This window comes from Drosophila tropicalis, unplaced genomic scaffold (genome assembly GCF_018151085.1).
Source record: "Drosophila tropicalis isolate 14030-0801.00 unplaced genomic scaffold, ASM1815108v1 contig_158, whole genome shotgun sequence".
Classification (NCBI taxonomy): domain Eukaryota; kingdom Metazoa; phylum Arthropoda; class Insecta; order Diptera; family Drosophilidae; genus Drosophila; species Drosophila tropicalis.
Genome location: NW_027172602.1, coordinates 14050419 through 14073959, shown reverse-complemented (window position 1 = coordinate 14073959; position 23541 = coordinate 14050419). Strand labels below are relative to the sequence as shown.

The 23541-nt window shown below is 38.1% G+C and overlaps 2 protein-coding genes across 13 annotated transcripts in view; one reads left to right on the top strand and one right to left on the bottom strand.

Moving 5' to 3' along the window:
* The window catches only part of dnc (phosphodiesterase dunce), a 161790-nt gene that overhangs the window by 113800 nt on the left and 24449 nt on the right, over positions 1-23541 (top strand). For 3 of the 12 annotated variants that reach the window (XM_068283574.1, XM_068283572.1, XM_068283573.1), the window contains exon 2: positions 18042-19242. The exons of the other annotated variants lie outside the window; for them this stretch is intronic. In XM_068283574.1, the coding sequence (XP_068139675.1) occupies positions 18224-19242 (1019 nt within the window). In that variant the 5' untranslated portion in view covers positions 18042-18223. The remainder of the gene's footprint in view (positions 1-18041; positions 19243-23541) is intronic. 12 annotated transcript variants of the gene reach the window in all.
* On the bottom strand, positions 19420-21088 carry LOC137587022 (katanin p60 ATPase-containing subunit A-like 2). The gene is given in 2 exon segments (XM_068303255.1): positions 19420-19631; positions 19633-21088. Coding segments are annotated over 2 exon segments (1512 nt in total). The 5' UTR covers positions 21015-21088; the 3' UTR covers positions 19420-19501.

Here is a 23541-nt window from a genome sequence, read left to right as displayed (position 1 = left end):
AATCATCGAAATCAAAGGCGAGAATGAAAATAGTAAACAAATAGACAACGGAGGAATATGAAGTATAGGAGGTTTGGCACGGATGCAGCAGTACAGACGGACCAAAAAAACCCCGGCCGACCAATCCCCCAACGTTATTCCGAAGCCAAACCCAAATCAAATGAAACAACTTTTACGTTTACCTAAACAAATCATAAAGTTTTCGGGCCACCAACAGAAAACGAACAAACCCAAAAATGGAAATGGGCCCAGGAGCTTCCTTTTCGCCCTCGTTTTTTGTGTTTTTTTTTTTTTTTTTTGCGTTTTTCGTTTTACTTTAGCTGGTTTGTTTGTCGTCTTGGGAGGCGTTGATGAAGATGCAAAATAATTAAGGAAAAAGAAAAAACAACGAATATAAAATGAATCCCTGAAGTACTCGTAGGCGCTAAATATGAAGTGCGACAACATTGCAGCATCTCAGGTAAAGAAAGAGGAAACAAGGGCGTAGGTTAAAATATGAAGCATTGTTGAATATTCATTTCAACGATCAGTTACAGTCTTGAAGCAAACAACTGACATAAATTCGACGGGAATATATTAGTTTCAAACTAAACACCCCAATAAGACTCATCTGGCATTTATTCGTTATTCATAACGTTTCCTATTACTATATACTATAATATGCATTTCTATACTTTTCAAAGCACATCGAAATGTGTCTGTGTTCGGTGCTTGTCATCCGCTCACCAAGTCACGTATAAAACGTAATTGTATGTGCCTTCATCTATTCGACACAAGTATTTACGCACGCTCTTTGAATTCTACGGAATACGTTGAGTATATGGACTATTATGATTATGGCTGCGGTTACGGTTCGAGAATCGCTGCTCAACTCTGAGATCGTGGTTACTCCATTGACATTTGTTGTATGTTATTAGTAGATACCCTGTATATCGGATTACTGAATCGTACCACACAATCAGTTGTTTAAACTATATTCATAGCTATTGCATAGAAGTGCCGTTAGCCATGATCTGACAGTTAACAGCCAATTTTAAATTTGTCAATCTAGATTACTTACTGATTCAGTACGAAGTATCTCAAAGTCGTCCCACTTATCTAACGTTCGATTTATTTGTTAGTTCATGTGGCGCCGGCGCCGTTTGCTTATTATCGTTGAATAGTTTGGATTATTATTTGTTTTGTAGAGGTTCGCTTGTTTGTTTTAATTTCTATTCTACATATATATAAAATATATATATATATTTATTATTATTCCGGATTATTTCGAAGCGTCTTCTTGTGACGTCTAGCCCATAGGTTTAATATACGGGATCAGTGCAGAGATTACACATTTTGGACTATGTTGCTAATCTTAATTGCTTGACGCAAAGTTCACTCTGTTTAGCAGATTTAACGAGTATATCAAAGTCGTTCAGGTGTTTTTCAGTGCCGGTGGACTCAGCTTGTTTCCCCATATTGATTTATGAGTGCGACAGTTATACAGATTTATGGCTAATAAGTAGAAGGTACATGCAATATGTGTGCTACCACCATTCAAATGGCATATATTGGTTCACGGCACTAGCCAGCGGCACACTACATAGTAGTACCCGCAGCAGCTTAATCATAAATCATTTTTAAAGTGCCTTAGATGTTTTGGATGAATGGAAAAGTGAATGTATGAGTGAGTGAATGCGGTAGGTACGCAACACAATTACAAAAGTTGATTATACCAAATGGAAATTTTCTTTCTAGATGAAGATAAGGAGTTAAGCGAAAAAAAGGCTTTGCGCTGCCAAATTAAACCGTTAACGACAGATTGTTGAATAAATTGAATTTATACGCTTTAGAATCACTTAGAGGTTTAGTGATTCCCAATATTTTTAAAAGGTGCCAATCCTGAGATAATTTTGAACAAAAATGCAAACTAGTTTATAGGTACAACAAAGTATTTAAGTCAACAACTTGTCACTTTCTGTGATGTTATTTGTAGATATGGATATAGAACATGGACTTAAATCTTTTTCTTTTTTTTTTATCATTTAGTTTCATTTTAATAGCCATTTGTATGAATATTTGATTAATTTACTAATTGATTGATTGATGCAGTTTTTATCCAGTTTTTCAGCCAGCAAATTGCATTGATTTTGATTGACTAAATGGCCATGTTGTTGTAGTTGTTATTGTCATTGCCTGGCACTTTTTATGCAGTTTTATGGCTTGATTTATTAGCCAATTGCATTAGCATGCCCCTTCCTATGCCGCACTGTCGCTCTTAGTCGCACGCTTTGGCTTCTTGTTGCTCCTGCGAAAAATTTATTGATCTTTTATTATTATGTTTTTTTTTTTTTTTTGGCGGTTTCCTGGATCCTCTTCAACTTCAGCTCCAACGTTTCGCCACACTGCTCTTGTTTGTGGCGATAAAATTTTTATTTATTGATTTTCATTTATGCTGTTCTAAACTCATGTTTCCACAACCCCCTTTGCAACCCTACACTACCCTTACCCTACCTTACACCCACTCCGCATGCCTTGGTGTTGGCTAAAACAGCTGCTACAGTTTATGGTCTTTCATATTATCCACCTTTTTCATTTTTTCATTCAATCTTCATAACCGTAAGTCCCATATCCCCCATCCCCACATCCCCCTGCATTCACATAAGAAGCAACCGCACTGAAAGCAATTACGACCCAGACCCAGACCAAGCTCTCATACAGAGTAGAATGAAGTAAGTGATGATGCTGTAAGTGGGCTACAAATTGTAAAATTCCACATTGCAAGCAAATTACAATATGGCTTTAGTTTTTCATTATTATTTTTCGTAAGAACTATCTCGATATACGAACCATTCTGAAAGCGATTGCATTTTTATGTTCTATATTTGGGAGCAGTGAATTACTCAAAGCTTTCTACGGATAGATCAAATTTCTGTACTTATTTTGCCATTCAACGTTATGGCTAGAAAGACTTTCCAACCACCCACCATTTTTATTTGTATTGGCATTGGAAATTCCTTTTTACTAGAGATTTTTTTCTTCGTCGCATTCCGTAGTCAAAGCCGAGCGCCAAGACCAGTAATTGCAAAATGCCAAACGAGAAAAACGGAAAAGTTAAAAAATGAATAAAAGGAAAAACTGAGCAGGAAATTCCTAAAATTGCTAAAGATTCCACGTGTGTGTATCAATAACATAAAAATACTTGCACTTAATTAAAAATGAAAGAATGAAATTAAAACTAGCAAATTATTTAAAAAAATAAAGTAGCTTATACCTAGCAACGGGACAATGAAGCCCGACTATTTCTCGGATCCATTGAATTACTGCTCAGCCGAGAGGACGGCACGTCGTGGGGCAAGTCACTCTAACCTCCCAGGCAAAGCGTTTAATGTTTTGCTTAAACCTAAAGAATGGTTCTCGGGTGGTTGGTGGGTTGGTGTAGCGAGATGAAGCCTTGAAACACATCTTAATTTTTTCATTTTTTCCTATGAAATCTCTTTTTTTGTGAATTTGCTTATTCTTTTACTTTTAATTATTTCTCAAGTTCAGTTTGAAGAAAATGTTTGCCTGTTCTTTCATCTTTTATTATGCTTTACATCTCTTTATAGTATTTTATTGCACAGTGACACGCCTACTGTCCCGCCCTACTTCCAACCAACTCTAGCCAAACGCTCATTGCATGCGTAGGACCATAGTCGAGGACATCATCGTATGGATTTTAATTTCCGTTTTCCGTTACATGGCGTTGCCATGAAAATCAACGTCAACGTCAAATAATAAAAAGAAAAAAGAAATGGAAAGAATAAGTAAAATGGTGTGGAAACCAAAAACTGAGTCCAGTTATATGTCAGATAAGGAAATGTCATTGAAATCGTTTGACTACTTTTCACAGACAGGGCAGAGACATTGAAAGAAAACGAAGGGGATCCTTTCATTTACCATACCATATTATCTCAAGATAATAGTAAAGAATGGTTTCGTATACATATGCAAACGTATGCACGCTTTTTCCATCTAGACAATATTCATATGACCTCTCTCTAATTAAGAGCAGTACTTATTGGTTAACTTGCGATAGCAACTGACCAGTTGCTTATTTTAATGGCTTCGATCGTTAACGTATCGCCTCATATCTTCAGACATATGTATTTACAGAGTCCGTTCCGATCTTAAGAAGGGTAAACTAGATAGATATGAGCGAATACCCCATAAAAAGACCCAGACCAATCGTAAAATTGCAATAAAAAATAACAAAAAAGCAACATCATGTTTCGATAAATATTGACAATTTGGCTTTGAGTATTTGTAAACAAAAAACCCGAATAGATTTGATAATCTTTTCCAAATTTAGCAATTATTGAGCTGGCGTAGGCTATATGATTATTATAAAAACTCAATAAATTGTCTCAACGGTTTCCAGTTTATGTACTCTCACCTTATTAGCAGGAAAAACCAATGGTTTAATTCGTTTATTGTATTTGCCTTTACTCGATCCCCTCGATCTGGTTAAATATAGGTTTATAACATCTATGTTTTTAATTTTCAAAATTAGAGATACGTTTACAAGCACTTGACTGACTCTCGGGATACCGACTATGGAGAATAAGTAAATTGAAAAGAGGACGCAAGAGGCCATTCGTATCCTATCTATTCTTTTACTTGACCAAATATGTGTGTAGTTAAGTCTTATACTTTTTCTTTGCGTTGTGGCAAAAGCAAAAACAAATCTTCATTTAACATTTTAATTCTCTTCTCTCCACTCTCTGGTGTCTTCTTTTGATTTGTCTTTGAACCAAAGTTGTGTGTATTTGCCCGAAAACTTTGTCTGTTCTGAAGCAGAGAATCAGATAAAGTCACAGTAAGATGTTCAGGAAGTATTTGGAAATTTCATAAAGTCCTTTTGCCGAATACTTTTAAGAAAAAAGATTTCAATTAAAGTTCTGTCAGTTTTTGAAGAATATGCGGGGTGAGGGCGACACAGTTCTGGTGAAGTTCTGCTGCTGGGCTAAATAAGTGAGTTGGGTGCATCCCAGAGTTTATTCGCCCTAAAGTTAACCTAAACATTTACCTTCTAAACAGTTGGGAGAAAATTTCTTTTTGAACATCTATTTAAAACACCTGGAATCACAGTAAATGTTTCAATTAAGATTGAAAATGACTTGAATATTGTTTAAGGTACTTTTATTATTAAAATAGACTCTTTTCAGTAAAACTCTTTTCGATTCCCCTCTCAAACATCAGTGGCAAACTCATACAATTTGTCTGTTAATTCTTCTTTTGGTTGATTTTTCATCAACGTGCTTAGCATGACATTTAAGTTTTGATCTAATGACCAGATACGTGAGTTGATTCACTAACTCCATGGCTAATGAGAGCCTATTACAGAAGTGGACCGTAGAGAGCGGCTGACCCCAATGGCCAGTTGGGGCTTGCTATCAGAAATTTGATAATAGATTTACTTTTTGCGATTGACCGCAACACACCCACACAGCGCGCAAGCTCACACACACTCTTACACTTACCCCACTTTACACACTTACACACGCACCCACACACACACACACACCCACACACCCACACACACACACTGACGGTTATTGCACAAAGACAATCAAATTATTACATAAAATCCAACAAATGCGCGATACTATGAGTATCCCGCTCCCGTTTCTCCCTTTCCACGTTTGGTTGCCTCTCGATGTCGGGAAATAAAATTAAAGCACTTAAAATATTTTTCATAGCATACATTTCGGGGCCGCCAAGGATTGCAAACGTTGAAAATGTCGTTATACGCGAACGTTACGCGCTATGACGTAAAAGCTTCTCACACACACACATACACACACACTCATGCGCGCACATGAACATTTACACGTATACGGACATATATTTATATAAATCTTAATATATACCTCCATATATATATAAAGATTGTCGGCTTTTTGGTAGCAGCAGTATCTCACATAAATATTAATAAAGACATCAAGAATTGATTGAATCGAAAGCGAAAAGTTGCCTTGATTATTCTTTCGTTATTTCGTCTCCATTTCTCCCAAACCCCCTATATGTATGTATGTACGCACATATATATACATATAGACTTCGGAGATACAGAATCAGAACTGTTATAATCGGTTATGTTTGCCGTACAAAACTATTTGATAGCCAAGTACGGGTATAATGACAGCGACAAATTCTCTTACTACAACTGTTCTTTAAGCATTTAAAACTTCCAAGAGACTTGTATAGTACTGCCTGTGTTACTCAACACAGATTTTACTACATACTTATGTACATACATTTGACTAGGTTTTTGTATAAATCTCTTCCTTACCTTTTGTGTTATTATTCCTTCAAAAAACAAAAGTCAATTAAAATTCCTTTACCCCCTACCAACTAAACCCAACCCCCCAATTCTATCCTTTTTTCCACACTTGTGTTAGTCTTTTGACAGCAGCTTGGCTTAATGAGTTGAGCAAATGAAAGGCAAACAAAAAACAAACAAAATACATATGAAATTTTAAACACACATATAATAAAGGGATATATGTATATATACATACATTTATGTATATGTATTTGTGTATATGCACGTATGTTAAAATTCAATTTCAAGTTTGAAAATATCACAAAACCAACTTTACTTAAGACCCGGTTAAAGGGTACTATGGCTGGTGTAGGGGAAGAGTCGCACCAAACAGCTGTAAATTGTGCGGTCGACCTAATGGCGTTCGGGTTGATGTTGATTAGGTGATGCTTCAGTTGATAACAATGCCAACAACAAACTAACTAAAACCTTTACTCAAATAAAACACCGGAAAAACTCAATCTCCGAACTATCAAATGCTCTGCACAAAGAAAATCAAATAACTATCAATTTCTTTCAACACATACATACAAATGTAAGATCGCAAAGAGATCCAAAAGATTCTTTAACCCTCTGATAGGGATAAAGTAGTTTTTATTATCAGTTTAAAATTTAGAACTTAAAATATTTAGCTATAACCATTGAAAATATTTTTGACCCAGATCAATAACATTTTGCATGTTCTCTCTTTAGCTACATGCATTGTGTGACCCATTGAAAAAAAGAGTATTTGAAATATTTATAAAACCACAAAGACCATGCCCACACACGCCCATCATTTTCGGTGTTTTTCATATGGTAATTTTGTTGAAGAACAAAACGAGAAACTCAACAAAACGGATGAAATTCGTTTCGCTCAGTTTTACAGAAAAAGATCGACTCTCACATATCCTGTAGCGAAATACGGGTCTCACTCTTTGTTTTCAAAGTAAACACTGTGAACAACAATTTGCTGCATAGTAAAAGTGATTTATTACATACATATAATCAATATTGCTATTTACCAATAGCTATGTTTACGAATGCATATTAGAAGTTGGGATTTTGATGATCTTCATATGCTCTCCGAGCTTACAATGCTCCACGGGGTATTAAAACGGGGCGAAAACTTTTTGGCACAAATATTTTTATGTAAATTCTTTTCAGCATTTATTTATTCATATGTAGTATGTGGGCGAGTATGTGACTATGTCTGCGAGTGTGTGTTGCTGTCACATTTTCATTGTGTCCTGGGCATTTTCACAATTTAACTTTCAAGAGATTTTTCATTGTCGTTGTCTGTTGCTGTTGCTTGTAAATTGTGTGCAGTTCATTTGGAAGTTGATTAGTGATGAAAGTTTCGTTGCCCTGCCGTTTCACACACTCCTTCATTCCGTGCTCCAGCCCACCCTTGACGACCTATGTATCATCTAAAACAGTTTTTAAGAACTCTTTAGGGTTTTTTCTAGCCGTTTTTCATTTATTCTCAGGTCTTCTCTAGCCTTCTATGAGACACTTCGCCATCGCTTCGTTTGTCAGCCATGAACAACAGCAGCTATGCTGCTAGAAAAGATAGTCAAGGATACTCTGAGTTGCTGCTGCTTTCACTTTTCAGAACCTTTGCGCTGTTTTCTTTTTTATTTTTCTGTTTCCTTAAGTTGCATTTTCTCCCCTCATGTTCTTGTGCTTGTTATGTTTACTTTGTCGCCCCTTCTTTCTAGCCGGCCTCCTTCTTGCCTCTTATGAGCATTTTGTTAATGAGACTTTTTGTAACAGTTGTAGTTCTTGCTCTTTGTTTCTCTCTATTTGTACAGAAGCAAGTAAGTGTTAAAATGCTCTCACAACCAACATTCATTTAGACTTGTTTCGAAAACAAATATGTTATAACTACAAAAAACTAAAAATTAAAACGGAAAAGACGACTTGATGCAAATAATTTGCTTATAATTACAATTATATTATTTATTTGTGTGTGGATATTAAATTTATTTTGTTTATACATATTTATATTGTATTACAATACGTAATTTAATTGTATAAACACAATCGCGATAAATATGTGTTGAAACATTTGTATTTACATATATGTCATAAAAATGTGCAATTAATTTGCTTAATTTGTGGCAATTTGTTCTTTGCTAAAAAATTGCTTTGACGTATTTGGCTGTTTTATGTTAATACCAATGCAAATATCCACTGTATTTGGTTTCCACATAGTGATTAGTTCTAGTCCTAGTTTTTTTTTTATTTATCGTCATACAAAGTTTTATTTTTGATTTGTTGGTGCAACAGTTTTTTTTTTTTAGAAAGGGTATACCATGCTTATGCAAAATAGTTGAAAAAAGGCCCATAAGTGTAGTACACAAGAATGGGACAAAAAAAAAAAAGGAAAACTGCAACCAAGCCAGCAAGCACTCTTAATGTTGCATACTTTGGGGTCCTTGTACTAGTAACCGTTTCCGTTAATTCTACTTTTCCACCTACACATTTATACGCGCAAATGTATGTGGGTTGTGGGCAGCTCGCCAATGTCTCTGTGTGTGTGCTAAGATCTTTGTCTGTCTGTGATGTGTATGTGTGTGTGTCTGCCCATTATTCCAATAATAGATTTGACAAGTCACTATTTATTGAAATTCTCGGGAATGTCTCAAAATCGAAAGAAAGCATAGAAAAATGCCATTGGGAAGCTTGTGAATGAAGTCTGGCGCAAGCAATTGAAACACGCAGATGCAAGAATGAGAGAATGATTTAGAAATGTTACTCATTGGAGTGAAGAGCGATAGCATTTTAACACGTCTCAAAAAGATAATCTATTTAAAGATGTTACTATTTATACTGAAGGTAAAAACAGGGATAGAAATGTAGAGCGAAACAGAGTAAAGCAAGTGCAATTGTATGAGAGGTAAAACTCGGCTTCCGACATGTTTCTTGGCTCTTTGTGTTTCATTTCACCTGCTCAATTCAATTCCCTTCTCATACTTTTGAAACTTTTTGTTCTTTTCATAAATTTTTTCACCTTTTTTGTGCGCTGTCACTTCTTACACTTGACTTTTCATTGTTCTTACATAAGTTCACCTGTCTTCCTCTGGTCTGTATCTGACTATTTGTCTGTGTGAGTGTGTGCGTGTGTGTACACCTTTGTTCACACTTCCGCTTTGGCAATTTTCCCCAGGTCTACGAACTGGCGGATATTTTATCTGTCTCCGGTTTGGTCTTTCTTTGAGTTGCGTTTGTGTTTGAAGGTTCCATAAACTAGTTACCACGATTAATTTTTCAAGTGCACTTCATTTGTTTCAAGAAATGGAATGTAAGGGAATATAATAAAAACGAAACGTACAGAAACAGAAGTCGAATAAAAAACCACTTTGAGGCAAATACCCCTTCAATGTGACCGCATTTGTCTCGTCTTTCCATCTTTTTACTCCTCAATCACTCACTCACTTGTCAAGCTGTCTCCTTACTCCACTTCCCTCTCTCACACACACACGCATATTTGCATTTGTATTAAAAACGCTTAAAGTGGAATTTTATTTCCTGTTTCTGTTACCATCCCCAGACCCATTTACCATGGCCGATTCTCATCCCCATCCTTCGACTCCACCTTCATCTTTGTGGTTCTTAAGCGTTATCACTCTACTCTCGTTCACTCTCGTCTGCCTTTCATTTATTGCTGCTTTCGTCTTTTGTGTGTATATTTCTAATGCCATTTTGAGTGCGTATGTGTGTGTGTGTCTGTGGGCAAAATATTTTTATGTGGTATTTTTATATCAGCAAATACAAGAATGTGGAACAAACCCCTCCATCCGCTCCATCTCTGCAGCCTCGGTCTCATCATCATCTTCAACTTCATCCTTAATGCCCTGCTCATAGTCTATGGATAAAATATCGTCTGTTTATTTGTATTGAATGCACAAATTTTGTTACGAAAACTACACAGCATTCTCTGCTTGGCCAAATTGAAGAAAATATTCCCTCTTCTTCTTTTTCTATCAATTATAATTATAAATAATTATTTGGCCGTAATTAAGCTAATCTGGTGGAATAATTAGAGTATATCACTTGAATTTTTACTTTCCATACAAATGAAAAGGCTGGTAAATCATTTTCAAAGTAATTTGCAATATTTTATGGAAATAGAAACCGACTTAAAGTATTTGTCCAGATTTAACTTTTGTCCAAGCTCAGTTGTATTTTGTCCAATAAATATCCGATTCAATTCTTTATCGAAGAACAAACAAATAGCCTCAATTAACATTAGTGTAATCGAATTAGCAGTTAGGATGTTAAACAAAAGTCAGAACTACCTCTTTCTCGATATATCATACAGTATTGTACTTCAAATTTGGACGATATACTTAATAAATATTTCAAATATATATATATTATGGTTTGCTGTTCTCACAGACGCGATTCCCGGTATGTACATCTTTTCATTCATTTCATTTGATTCAACTCTTTTCTTTTTTCTCTTTGTAATAATTGAATGGGAATCCGTCGAACGGAGGGCGGTCGGTTTAAGGGTTTTGTAGAAGGTTGGAATCCATCTACTTATCATGCTTATTCAGTCTTTATTGCTTACAATTTCTGCTCTGTTGCGCTTGTTGCTGGGCATTTTCAATTTCTTTTTTTTTTTTACTGTGTTTCGTTTATTCTTTTTTTATTTTTTATGTTTGGGGGCAGCAATCAGCGTGGTATAAAAAGCCATAAGTAAAATCCATTTCCACATACGCACACACACACACACACACTCACGCAGAGTGGCGGTGTGGGTAGGGGGTGACAGAGAGAAGTCTTATTGTGCCTGTTAACGGATTTTACGTTAACCAGCAGTCCCCAAGAGCCACACACGAGCTTTCGAGGCTTTGGTTTTTGGCATTTTTTCTTTATTTTTGTTTTTTCAATACCCTCTGTAAATATAGGCATTGATGGGTATGCTACCCTTTCCCAAATCGATAGTACATTCTTTATACAAAGATACATAGAGTAGAAATAAGCCATCGCCAACCTCTACTTGTCTGCGACTACCGCCATATTCTTTATTTTTAGTTTTCATAACCTCTGTTTTCCTGGTGTTTTTCCCCTGATTTTATTAATTTTCATAAATGCTTCATGCTTCTCTTATAGTTTCTGTTGTTGCCCCATAATGATCAATTAAGAGCTTAAGCATTTTAAATATGCAATCATGCCACGCCCATCACCTTGGGTTAATTATGCCCAAAGGTAAAAAGCAATTGGATGGATGAAAGCTTCTCACATTGGCCGCCAAGGACTTGTCACGACCACAACCCTAGCCAACAGTGAACCCATTCAGCCCTCCCGTATGCCAATGCCCCAACGGTTTACCCCCATGTTTTTCCTTTTCCTCCCCGCCCTTGGCATCAGTTACTCGCGTGTCCTCTTTGCTCGTTTCTCACGTTTACCTCACTTTTTAGTTCATTTTGGTTTTAATTTTTATTTTCTTCTTCCCAATTTATACTCTTGGTCTTTTTTTCTCTTCTTCTTGCTTCTCACTCTTCATCGTTTAAGCATTTAAACATTTAATTTTAATTTAATTTATGCACACACACACACACGTTCAAAAAGGGGGAGAGTGTTGTGTGAGCAGTTGCTGTGGCCATTCGCCATGGTTTCACCTTTTAACTTCCCCCATTTGCTCGCCCAGCTTCTGTTGGCAATTTTGTTGTAGAGTGCATTAAATGATAATAAACTAATTAAGTTATTTTGGATATTACACTACACAAGCCGTAAATTTATTTCTGTGAAGAGGGGATTGTAGGCAGCGCGGAAGTAGATTTATATTTTGGCCCACAAACTACAACTAGACTAAATACTTAAAACGTGAAAAAAGAAATTCACAGTCAACTTGTTATAATGGGTAATGAATGATATTGAAACGACTTTAATTCTTACTTCATCGATAACTTTTTATTTCGGAATATGCAGCTGAATAATCAACTAAATCATTAATTAAGCATAGTTTTGATAAAAATGAAAAGTTATTGTATTCGAAATAGATGCACAAATGCATACATTAATGTACATACATATGTATGTATATGAAAAGAAGCTAGATTGGGCTTCCTTTTTAGTCTGTGGGCAAGTCTATCTAGGGTATAGAAGGAAAATACGCCTAAGGGCATTCGTTTTCTTGCCCAACATTTCGCCAACAGTATTTTCACTTTCATTTGTATACATGTATGTATGCATGTATATATATGGATGTAACTGCTTGCAGTTTATAACGCCGCACAAGTGCTATCAATGTGCTATCACACACTCGCTCTTAGGCATCTTGGCATTCACTTTGAGGCATCTTCTTCGGCCATCTTTTCATCTTGCCTTTTTGTCCGGGGAGATGCCAGCAACAACAACATTAGGAGCAAATGGCGCACTTTACAAGATATTCAGTGAGAGAGTAAGCGAGAGAGAAAGAGAAAGGACAGGAAGGGAGATAGAAAGATAGAGGCAGTCGATTTTAGCCTACAAGCATAATCGTTGCTTATTGGCATTGGCAGCTGCTGTTGCTGGCGTTGCCAAAGCCATAATGATGAAAACGCTGATGGCGCACAGTCTCTGTGTGTGTATGTGGAAAGATACAGATACCAGTAAATGGAAAGAGCAGAAGAAAACAAAGAGAACTGGGATATTTCGCATAATAACAAAAAAGAAGCTAAATGATCAAAATTTGAAAGCCAAGTGCTTAAGGATCTATCAGATCGCAAATTCGTTTCGTTTGCATGCGAATTTACACAAATATCTAAAAATAAAAGCATTAGTTGCAGATATATTCAGTAGGATTGGAACAAAAATTTGGTTTTTTGTTTTTTCTTTTTTTTTGTGTATTTTTCTTCTTAAAGCGAATTCAAGTCAACTAAGTTGGGTGCAACATGTTTTTGAATAATTTTAAGTCAAATGGGTTTCATTCATATGTATATATTTATATAAATATTCGTCTGTTGTTGTCACACCTGCCGGCTTACTTATTTATATACACATACACTCTGTCACTGTATCTGCCCTTCTGATGCTCTTGGTCTTCTGCTTTAGTCTGTTAGCTTTTACATAAAGCATACTTTTAGGCAGCCATTTTCACTGTCACATTTAATTGAGTTTGCCTCCTCGACTGGCGCCGTTAAAAGCTACGTCATTTACACCAATTTACACCCACCAGTCCCCCACACACTTACGCACACATACAGTCACACTTTTATACTTACATTTTTAAGATGCCTTTCTTTCTGCTATACCCCGCACCCGCCACTACGCACCAATGTGCTCCTTATTTCCTCTACCTATTGTTCTTTTCTCTCTGCTGGGCGCATCATTTAATTGTCAAAAGACTTCTTAATGGCCAAGAAGGACCGGGAAAATGGGGGCAGTGAGGTGAGGTTGAACCGAATGCGTGTGACATCCCAGCAATTTTTATGACTATTCCAAAAGTTGAAAGACAACAACAACAAAAACAAAACAAAAAATGTTGTCCACCTCTACTGACGTCATCAGTTTTCGTCGCTTCCATTTTGTTGCTGTTTTCCCTTCCCTTTCTTTTTGCCATTCAATTTGCAGTGACAAAAGAAATTACGACTCATAAAGCAAGATGAAAGCCACTCGTTTGAAATATAAAGCGTGCAAAGGAGAGACTCAAACAGCAGTGCTAAACAACATTGATATAAAAGTTGAAGTACCCAAAATCAAAATCAAATCAATCACAAATAATAATACTGAAGTTTTATTGATCCAGCCTTTAATAAGTCAGCCATAGAATTAATCAAGCCGATATACTTAAACAATGTTGAAATATAGCCATTTTAGATTGTAATGCAGTTTTCGATCGTTCCATGGCCATTTCAAAAACTTTTCCATATTTAGTACTAATAAAATACTAGTACAAGAAATATTTTCTATATTTCTCTTGCTCTATATAGTTTTTGTTTACTTTACAGTACACTGAGTCGTTTTTAAAATTAGTTCAACTCTGCTTCAATTTGTCCAAAACTTTGAAAACTTTGTCTAGTTATGCCTGACAACAATTGAATTTTGCCCAACTCCCCAGCCGCACTGTCCCATATCGACTAACACTCTTAACCATCGCCACCACCATTCTAATCCTTGGGCTACAATTTTTGCTCTTAATTATATTTGTCATAATGAAATTTTGCAACTTTTTCTTTTATATATTTTTGGTTTTTGTGATTTTTTTTTCTATTTGAGGTAGACTTGTTGGCAGTTGGCGAGGATGGTTGAAAGGAGGAGATTTCCAAACAAAATATGCTTTAAAAAGCAAAAAGCATTTTCTAAATTATGCAACGCACACACAGAGAGTCACACATACATAAAGTTGCCTTTGAGAGGGAAGTGAATAGGCTTGGTTTATGGCAAATAGGTTAAGTGTGTTAGCTAAAAATTCGTTGCATATATACAAGCGTCGTAAGAGGTAAGTGGAGAGAAAGAGAGAGCAAGAGAGAGAGAGAGAGAGAGAGGATGAGAAATTGAAAGAAAGAGAAAGAAAGCAAGAGCTGAGAGGTTGACTACAACAACTACGTCATTTGACACACATATGCAAATTGCAACGCCATTAAAAGCAACAACAACTTGCCCCTTTCATATACTTAACATCCATGATGTCTATATGGGCTTCAATATCCTCTCTCTCTCTCTCTCTCTCTTCATATCTCGCTCTCTCTCTATTTGCCTCTACCTCCCTGTATGTGTGTATTGTGTAGTCAATACGTTTTGACACTAATTTGGTCAGCATTAGGCCATCATCATCAACGTCATCATCATCGTCATCGTCGTTCTGGGACATCGTCATGATTATCATCGATTTTCATTTACCTCTCGCAACATACAAATACAAATTCCAAACTGCAGCTGGTCACACCGACAAACACACACACATTGAGTTGCTGATGGGGCGCAGAGAGTGGAGGTGAATCAGGATAGTTGCATGCTGGTAACTTTTTTGGGTAAATGTGGAAAAGGGCTTCGTGAATTGTTGGCAGTCGGTGTGTGTAGAGGTTTTCGAATCCTATGGTCAGCCTGCGGTTTGTTCTTGGCACACAAGAAAGAGAATGCAAGACAGGTATAAGAGAGAAACAGGGCAAACAATATAAATCGCTGACAAACAGAGCACTCAGAGAAAAGCTATATAGACTTGCTTACTTAAGTTAATCTATCCTGAACTAGATTATTTAAAAGTCGCCTAACTGTTTTCATGTGTGAGTTGCAAAACTTGCTAATTATACGGTTAAATAAAATTTTAGCCAAAGAATTAACATTTAGGCCTATATGTATGTATATATGTAAACGTGCACATAAATGTATATGTTACCACCTCCCTATTTTAAATAAGATTTCTGTAAAATCAATTTTCCCCTTTGGCTACATGCACTTATTTCTTATGCGAAAAATGCACATAAATTAAGCTTGCTTGCCGATGACAATAAGTCTGAATCTTCAGAGGATGATGATAGAGCTGATAAAATGTTTGCTTTTAATGTCACACGAAAGCGAAGGTTATTAAAGAGAACCTCTTAGCATAATTGATTGATAATGATTGGTTTCCTTCGTTATAGTTATTAGTTACCAGATCTAACAATGTTTCAGTAGCTATAATAATTATTAGCATATAACTCATACGAAATAGGATTGAATAATATTCTAACTGAGGAACTGTTCACGAGTAAAAAAAGTACTTGTTTTCCAAGGACCAGTGTCCTAGGCTACTACTGATCCGATGTCATTTAGCATAGTGCGCTCACTCAATATCTCCTTTGTCTATTTTGATTTGTCTAATTGTGTTTGCCAGGCAAACTTTAACCTGAAAATATATTTGGAGTTCTGCTTCTGGTTTAGTCTTGTTTCTTTTTGTTCTACTTTCTGTTTTTTGTGCTCTGCTTTTTTTTGCTGAAGTTCCTCTTTTTTTTTTTTTTTTGGTTGTTCTCGTTTAATTTATTTTGTTGGCGACGTGCAGTCTGAAAGTTTTTCTTTCCGATTCTGTTTTATTCTTACTTTACTTTTTCCCTAGCATTTTATTAATGAAACACAGTGTGTCAACAAGGCGAGCGAGATAGATAGATGACAGGGTGGAAGAGAAAGAGAGAGCGAGATAAAGAGGCACACTCACACACAAGTACAATGTATAAATATTATGTAAACACGCAAACAATGAAGTGATTTGTTGCTACTTAAATTTAGCCCCCGAGAGTGTACCAACAAGAAAGCAAACCAACTGAAAGGCGAAGGCAGAGGCGAGAATAAGAGAGAAGAATGGAATGATGCAAGGATGTTAGGTGGATGAGAAGGCGGGTGGCGGTCGGGAATAGACATATAGCCGCTGGCTTGACTAAGAGAGATGCTGCACACACACACGCACGCACTGTGTAGAATTAGTTGCAAAAGAAAAACCAAAGAAAAAAACGAAAAGAGGAAAATTGAAGGCGCAGTCGCTGTAAAAGTAGCAAACAGCGCCCCAGGCGCCTTCTTACCGAAGAGCACAGAACATGGCGGCGAAGGGCGAAGGGGATCAGTGTGAAGTGTATGAGCGGGAAGGCAGCCTGTTTCTAGCTTGTTTACCAACACTTAAACGGGGTCGTGGGAACAACTGGAGTACGGTTTCCATAAGCCTGCCTGGCCCGCACGATAAGCAAGCCACAAAAAGAGCGGAACTTGCAAGGAAAAACCAGGATCCTGTTCTTGTGAGCAAACGCAAACGTAGCTACCAAAGTATCTACTTCTTCTCATGATTTCTTCGCATTGTTAAATTAACTTCAAATAATAGACAACAGTCCTTTCTTTCTGTCCTCTCACTCTAGTGAAAAGTGAAGCGTCTCCCTGTCAGGTAGTAACGGTAGTTTCCCCATTAACTGAAACATGTGGCTATATGGGTTTAGAAATAGCAAGGTTAGTTTTTTTTTTTAGTGTACTCCTGATTCATTTGCCACCATGATTCTGTTTTTTCTTCCTCTTTGTGTGTGTTTTACTATTTTTTATCTTCATTTTTGTAGCGCTTTCTTTTCGTTTTTGCTCTTTTTTTTTTTAATGCAATTTTAACAAATTAAAAAGTGTTGTGCGTGTTTACGCTAAGGCAACTGCAGCTGCTGGCTCGGTCGCAGGTGGCAAGTGAGACAAGGCAGTCGACAGATTGACTTGCTTCCGCATGGTTGCCTTTTCTAGTTGTTGCTACATGTTCCTATATGACGTTTGTGCTCTTCCATCATCATAATTGGACCCTCCCACCCACACACCTTTCCCAACCACCCACACACACACACACACACACACACACACACACACACATACTGACAGCATTTGCCGCTGTTTCGTAATAACTTTAATTAAATACAATTGAGTTAATCAAAAAAGACAAAAGTTAATGGGAAAAAGGACTGAAAAGCATAAAACTGTATATACATATATATAAATCGGGCAGTTTACAAATGCAAAAGCAATTCTAATTGCTTGGCAATTCGATCCATCAATTACCAAATAAAAAGCAATCATGCAATGTTTTTCCACTTATAACTCTGGGTTGGGAAAAACCTAGTTTTTAAAGATACTTTCGGTTATGTCTGATATATTGAAAACTTTTGTTTGTTACACTTCTATTGGTTCCTGTTATCTCTTCTGCTCTCTAGCTCTCTTTTTTCTCTCTCTCTCTCTTATTCTTGCTTCACACATCGTTTTCTCATACTTATCCCCTTGCCTTTTATACAAGGAATAAACTATTTAAATGAAATAAAGAGTAACGAAAAGATAAATGACACAAATGAAAAAAATGCCAAAGAAGACTTGAAAAAAAGCCTTCATCCCTTTCTTACCCACCCGCAAAAGAAAACTGATACAACAAATTACCCGAAGAAACCGTAATATTAACAAGCAAATCACGAATTTTCGAAAATGATCGCCACTTTGTTTATCATCTTTGCATTTATACGAGCCTTTCCCTGGACTCGTCGTCGTGGACGTCCGCCTCTGGCCCTCACCCTTATGCCGGCAGATGAGGCTGAGGAGGAGGAGGTAAGAGAAGGACAGTCTCGGAATCACCAACAGGAGCAGCTGAATAACAACAATCGTCCACGATCCTCCATATCGAGTAGCCAGCAAGTGGCACGTTCGGCCAGACGAAAATCCTCAAAATTTCACGAGGTCACATTTAGTGGCAGTGTGGGCGGTGGCGAGAGTGACGATGGCGGTGGTTGCGGTGGCGGCGGCGATGCATCACTCGAAACGTCAATGAAACGCCACTCGCTCAGCACCACCACCAATACGACAAGTAACTCGAGTAACTCAGCTCCTGCTTATCATCATTTGAGTCGATCGCGGGGCGGCTCACGAGACTTCCACAACGAATATTACCAGCTGCAGACATCAGCGTCATCTGCGTCGAATGGTCACCGACGGGGTATTCTCTGTTCTCGCACTGACACCATGGCTACAGAGGCCGAGGAGTTTGAGGATGAAGAACGACTGCCGGCTGATGATGAGAACGAAAGCTATGATCGTGAGACAATTGAAGAGTTCTATAGCAATATTCAAGATGCCATTGGCACCACAATGTCAAACAGTGGTGGCCCTGGCCCGGGAGCTGCTCGTCAACGTAAACGCTCCTCGCTTTTTTCGCGTTCAGATAGTTCGGCTACCACGACATCATCGAGCGGGGGTGGCACATTTACTGGTGGGGGCAAACGCCGATCGGCTGCATCCTTAATTTCGTCGTCCATGTGCTCGGATGTTATGACCAGTGACCGCCGTAGCTCAACTGCTACAGAGTATAGTTTACGGTCCGTTAGTAACGCGGCCGCTCCGAGCGGCGGTGCGTCCGCAGCTGTGAGCAATCAACGACGTTCCAGCGGGCGTGTACGACGATATGTAACACGAATGACCATCGCTGGAGCCAGACGAAGGACTACGGGCAGGTAATCAAATGTGCACTAGGCTTAAGACACTGGGAATTCATGATCTCATATTCTCAACTTTATTTCTATATCTGGTTATCTTTTCCTTTCCTCTATCTTGATCAAATGGTAATGGTGAAACAGGCGCTTTACTTGAATCTACACATACACGATTTAAATTATCAGTCTTTTTTAAAGATCTTTATTAAGTAATATATTATGCAATATGACCCCGACGTATTTTGTTTTTTTTTTTTTGTTATTCGTTATGCATACTTGATTAGGAACCATTTTCCTGCTGCCATTGCTCATGTTTGGCCAATAACTTTTGCCCCAAAGGATGAACCTGTTTAAATGCTCGCTCCAAATTGGCCTCGACAATGGCTTGTGATTCCTTGGGTACAGCTCCTCCCACCTGGAGAAGGGCGTGTAGCACAACGCACTCGCTGCATGCTTATCTCCTTGCAGGCCAGTCTTATTTCATCGCCCGTGTACTGATCGGAAAGAGCTACTAATTGATCCAGCAAGTGCTGATTCAGGCTGACATTGCTTGCGCCCAATAGACGTTGAATAAGATTCGAGCGCTCTACAGCATTGGGCAATTGAATAAGGATTTTCTTCTCAAAGCGTCGCAAAAACGCCTCATCAATGTCCCAGGGTAAATTGGTGCTGGCCAACACAAATACACCATGACCCAATGTGTTATGTTCCATGCCGTCCAGCAGTTGGAGTAGCTCGTTTTTAAAACGCTTCGACGACTCATGATCCGTGGCGCGATCTCGCTTCGATGTCAAACCCTCGATTTCATCAAAAAATATTACCGCTGGAGTTCTACGTGCTGCCATATGAAATAAGACTCGAAGAATTTTCTCAGACTCGCCACGCCACTTGCTAACCATAATGCTGGAGGTTATGTTGAAGAATGTGACTCTCGATTGCGTTTCTGCATACAGGACTTTGGCCAACAAGGTTTTACCACTGCCAGGTGGACCGTGCAGCAGGAGCGAACGCCATGGCCGCAAGCCATGGGCAAACAGTTGAGGATAATCGATGGGCGTGAGCACGGCTTCTTTAATCAACTCGATGGCCCGATGATTGCCACAGATATCCGACCAACGCAGATTGATGGGCTCGCGCAGAATTGTCGTTTTGACCAATTCGCCAAGGACCTGCCAATCCATTGAGCAAAATAAAGCATCATCTGTCGCATGGGCTCCATGTTCGATTTCACTCATCCCGGAGGAATGATTTGGCTGCTGCTGTTCAGTTGTTGTTGTGGTTGTTTCCAGTTTCTTGATATGCAATTTTAATTGATTCGATTGCTGATGTTCCATTGAGTTGTTAATTTGACTGGCAGCTGCCCCAACTCCCACATGCCAATTTGCTAGTGAGGACGAATCTTTGTTTGTTCTATTGCTAGTATCCTTGCTTGTTGATGGGGCAACTACTGCTGTTGGTGTGGCTGCTGTTGCTGCACCCGGACTCCTTTCCACTTTAATTTTAGCCGACATTTTTTTTAAAATACGCGGATATTTTCCAAATTTCATATTGAAGAAACTGGCATATTCCAAATAGATGGCATCCAAATCAACATTATCGCATAGCTCAAATTCATCAGAGAGACGTCCCTCATTCTTCAGTGCCTCGGCGCTGCTGTAATAGCCATTCTCCAGAAGATAGCGATGCATCAAATACAGCAAGTTACGGCGACGAGTGCTAAAATTACGCACATCCTCGCAGAGAAATGTGGCAGTTGATTGGGCGGTAACACCGTACTTTCCCTGTGTTTTCATTATTTTTGTCAGTTAACTAAATACTTGAGAGGGATAAACTGTCTAACTGCTTAACTGACTGAATGTCTGTGTTTTTGTCGTGAATCAGAAATTTTCACATTTGACGGCATTCTCTTGGCTACCGAGAAGCAAACGGGTTTTTTTTTTATAATTTGTTGTTCGGTAACCATAACAAAAAAAAGGACCAAGGCAACCAAATGGGAAAACCGGTATACAGAAATCAAATCAATCTCATCCCCCATGTCATAGATACATATACATTCACAAGTATCTCATTGTTTTTACCGAATATCTACAACTGTTCGTTGATTTGTTTATTTTTGATCAACTGTACACACATACAGTGTCACTAAAATCCGTAACACTCTACTGCATTGCTATTTACAAATACCGTTCATTTTGCCTAGTTTGGGCTCGGAAATCTTGTTTGATTGAAATAATAATTGAAATTAGCCAGTTCTCGAAATTGCAATAGCAAATTCTGATGTGAGTGTCAATCAAATAAATATAAAGTGGACAATGTACATGCTTACGTATGTATGTATGTACATACAAACATATGTACATACATTAATGTTGTCGCTGGAGTGTTAATTTGTCAGGATGAGGCCAACGGCAGCAATGCACTACGCCGACGATGCGATGAAATGAAATTAGAAAATCAGCGGGTCCTTTCCGTCTTAGTTCTTTTTTTGCCAGTCTACACTTTTTTATGGCTCTCTTTCCCTCTCTCTCTCGCTCTGCCACCAATCGGCAACTATCTCTTCGTTATGCATCAGGCATCTCACCTTGCTTTTAAAACATATTAACACAGCCAAGGCGAACGACAGTTGGCATGGCAGTTGTTCTGCCCCCATTTCATTTTGCCTCGGAATTTTAATACGGTTTTATATACATACATATACATATATAAATGTATATATGTTGACGTTGCATCCATTCATCTCCTCCAGTCAGTCACTCTCAGGCTTTTGTTAATGGCCTTGTGACAGTATTTTTTCCGACAACCTCGGCAGGCACTTTCTCTTTCTCACTCTCGTTTTGCTCCCCACACTCTTCTTCTCTTACTTACTCGTATGTTTGTGGTTTATTTCGTTTTTTTTTATTTTGGTTCTTTGGGCAGACGCTGATGATGACGACTATTTGGATTTACGTTTGAGTTAGGGTCTGAGGGGGTCCAAGGTCTCTTGTGGGCAAAACTAGCGGCATATTGTGGAACTAGAAGATGGGCACTTAGACCAATCCGTGGTACTGCTGAGTGATGACAGGCGGGTGCAAAGTGGATTTCGAGAAATGAGCTAAGAAATGACATTGAGGCCAAAAGGACTACTGAATGCTGAAAACTGACTATGTGTTTGCGTGAATGACTAAATTAATATATGTAATTTGTGATTTGATTTTCGAAAGGTTGCTAAGGATAACAATTAAACTCTACAAATACTCATTTTAAATTAATTGTATCTGTAAGATTTTCTTTTAGTACCCGAAAAATTGTTAACTGGAAAAGGAAGTGCATAAAACGAAAACAGTTGCTATCTCAACTTTGTATGTATTTAGGTTTATTGTATTTATATTGGTTCAGTTATACGATGATTTTCAACTGGTCGTGCATTTAGTGTTGCAATCCATTTTGAAAATTAAGCAATCTAAAAAAACTTAGCAACAACTTTAATTATTGCAAACAGGGGTAAGAAATGTGGGAAGTGGATGGAGAGTTGGTGGTGGTAACTTTTCTATTCAAATTCACAATCGTTTTTGTTGTTGTTGCTGCTCCTGTTATTGCAGTCACTTACCAAAAACACTCACTTGCATTCACTTCACAAAATGCGTCCTCGCTTGTCAGCAGCAGTAGAAATACGGACAGGCAGGACGATGGCAAAATGAAAAGAAAACAAAAGCAGCGTGATGAGAATGGGGTAGAGAAAAGAACAGACAGTCGAGTAGACAGTAGGCGAGGACAATAATACGCGAGTGTCCACTGTACAACACCAACAATCAAAATAAAGAGAATTCACAAAGTTGCAAGTGTTATTCACTTAAAGCAAATGTGAATATTGAAGTGAATTTTAAGCAGGCCTATAGAATAATGGAGATCGTGGGTCCTGAAGGCGTGGCCAAGTGGAAAACAATTTTATGCTGAGGCTCATCAGATCGCATTATGCCGTGTTGCATAGCGGCAAAAACAATTACAGGAAAGAAAATGCTGCATATCCATGCATGAGTTAGGAGAAAGAACAAGAAGGATTCCGCACTAGCGGCAAATATTCGCCGCATTTTAGCTGCTGCGTGCTATGAGGGAGAGAAGAAGCGGAAAAACCGGATGCTGATGAAGGATAGTAGTGACTGATGAGGCGGTGGCAAAATGGGTGTGGCAATGGGAGTGTTTGTGTGAGTGGGATAGCTGGCTTAAGACTGCCATTGTTTTGTGCAGCGATATATATGTAAATAAATGTATGTGTGTGCCTGCGTGTGTGTGTGTGGCCGACGGCAACTTGCTCTATCTCTCTATCCCACTCACTTCTTGCGC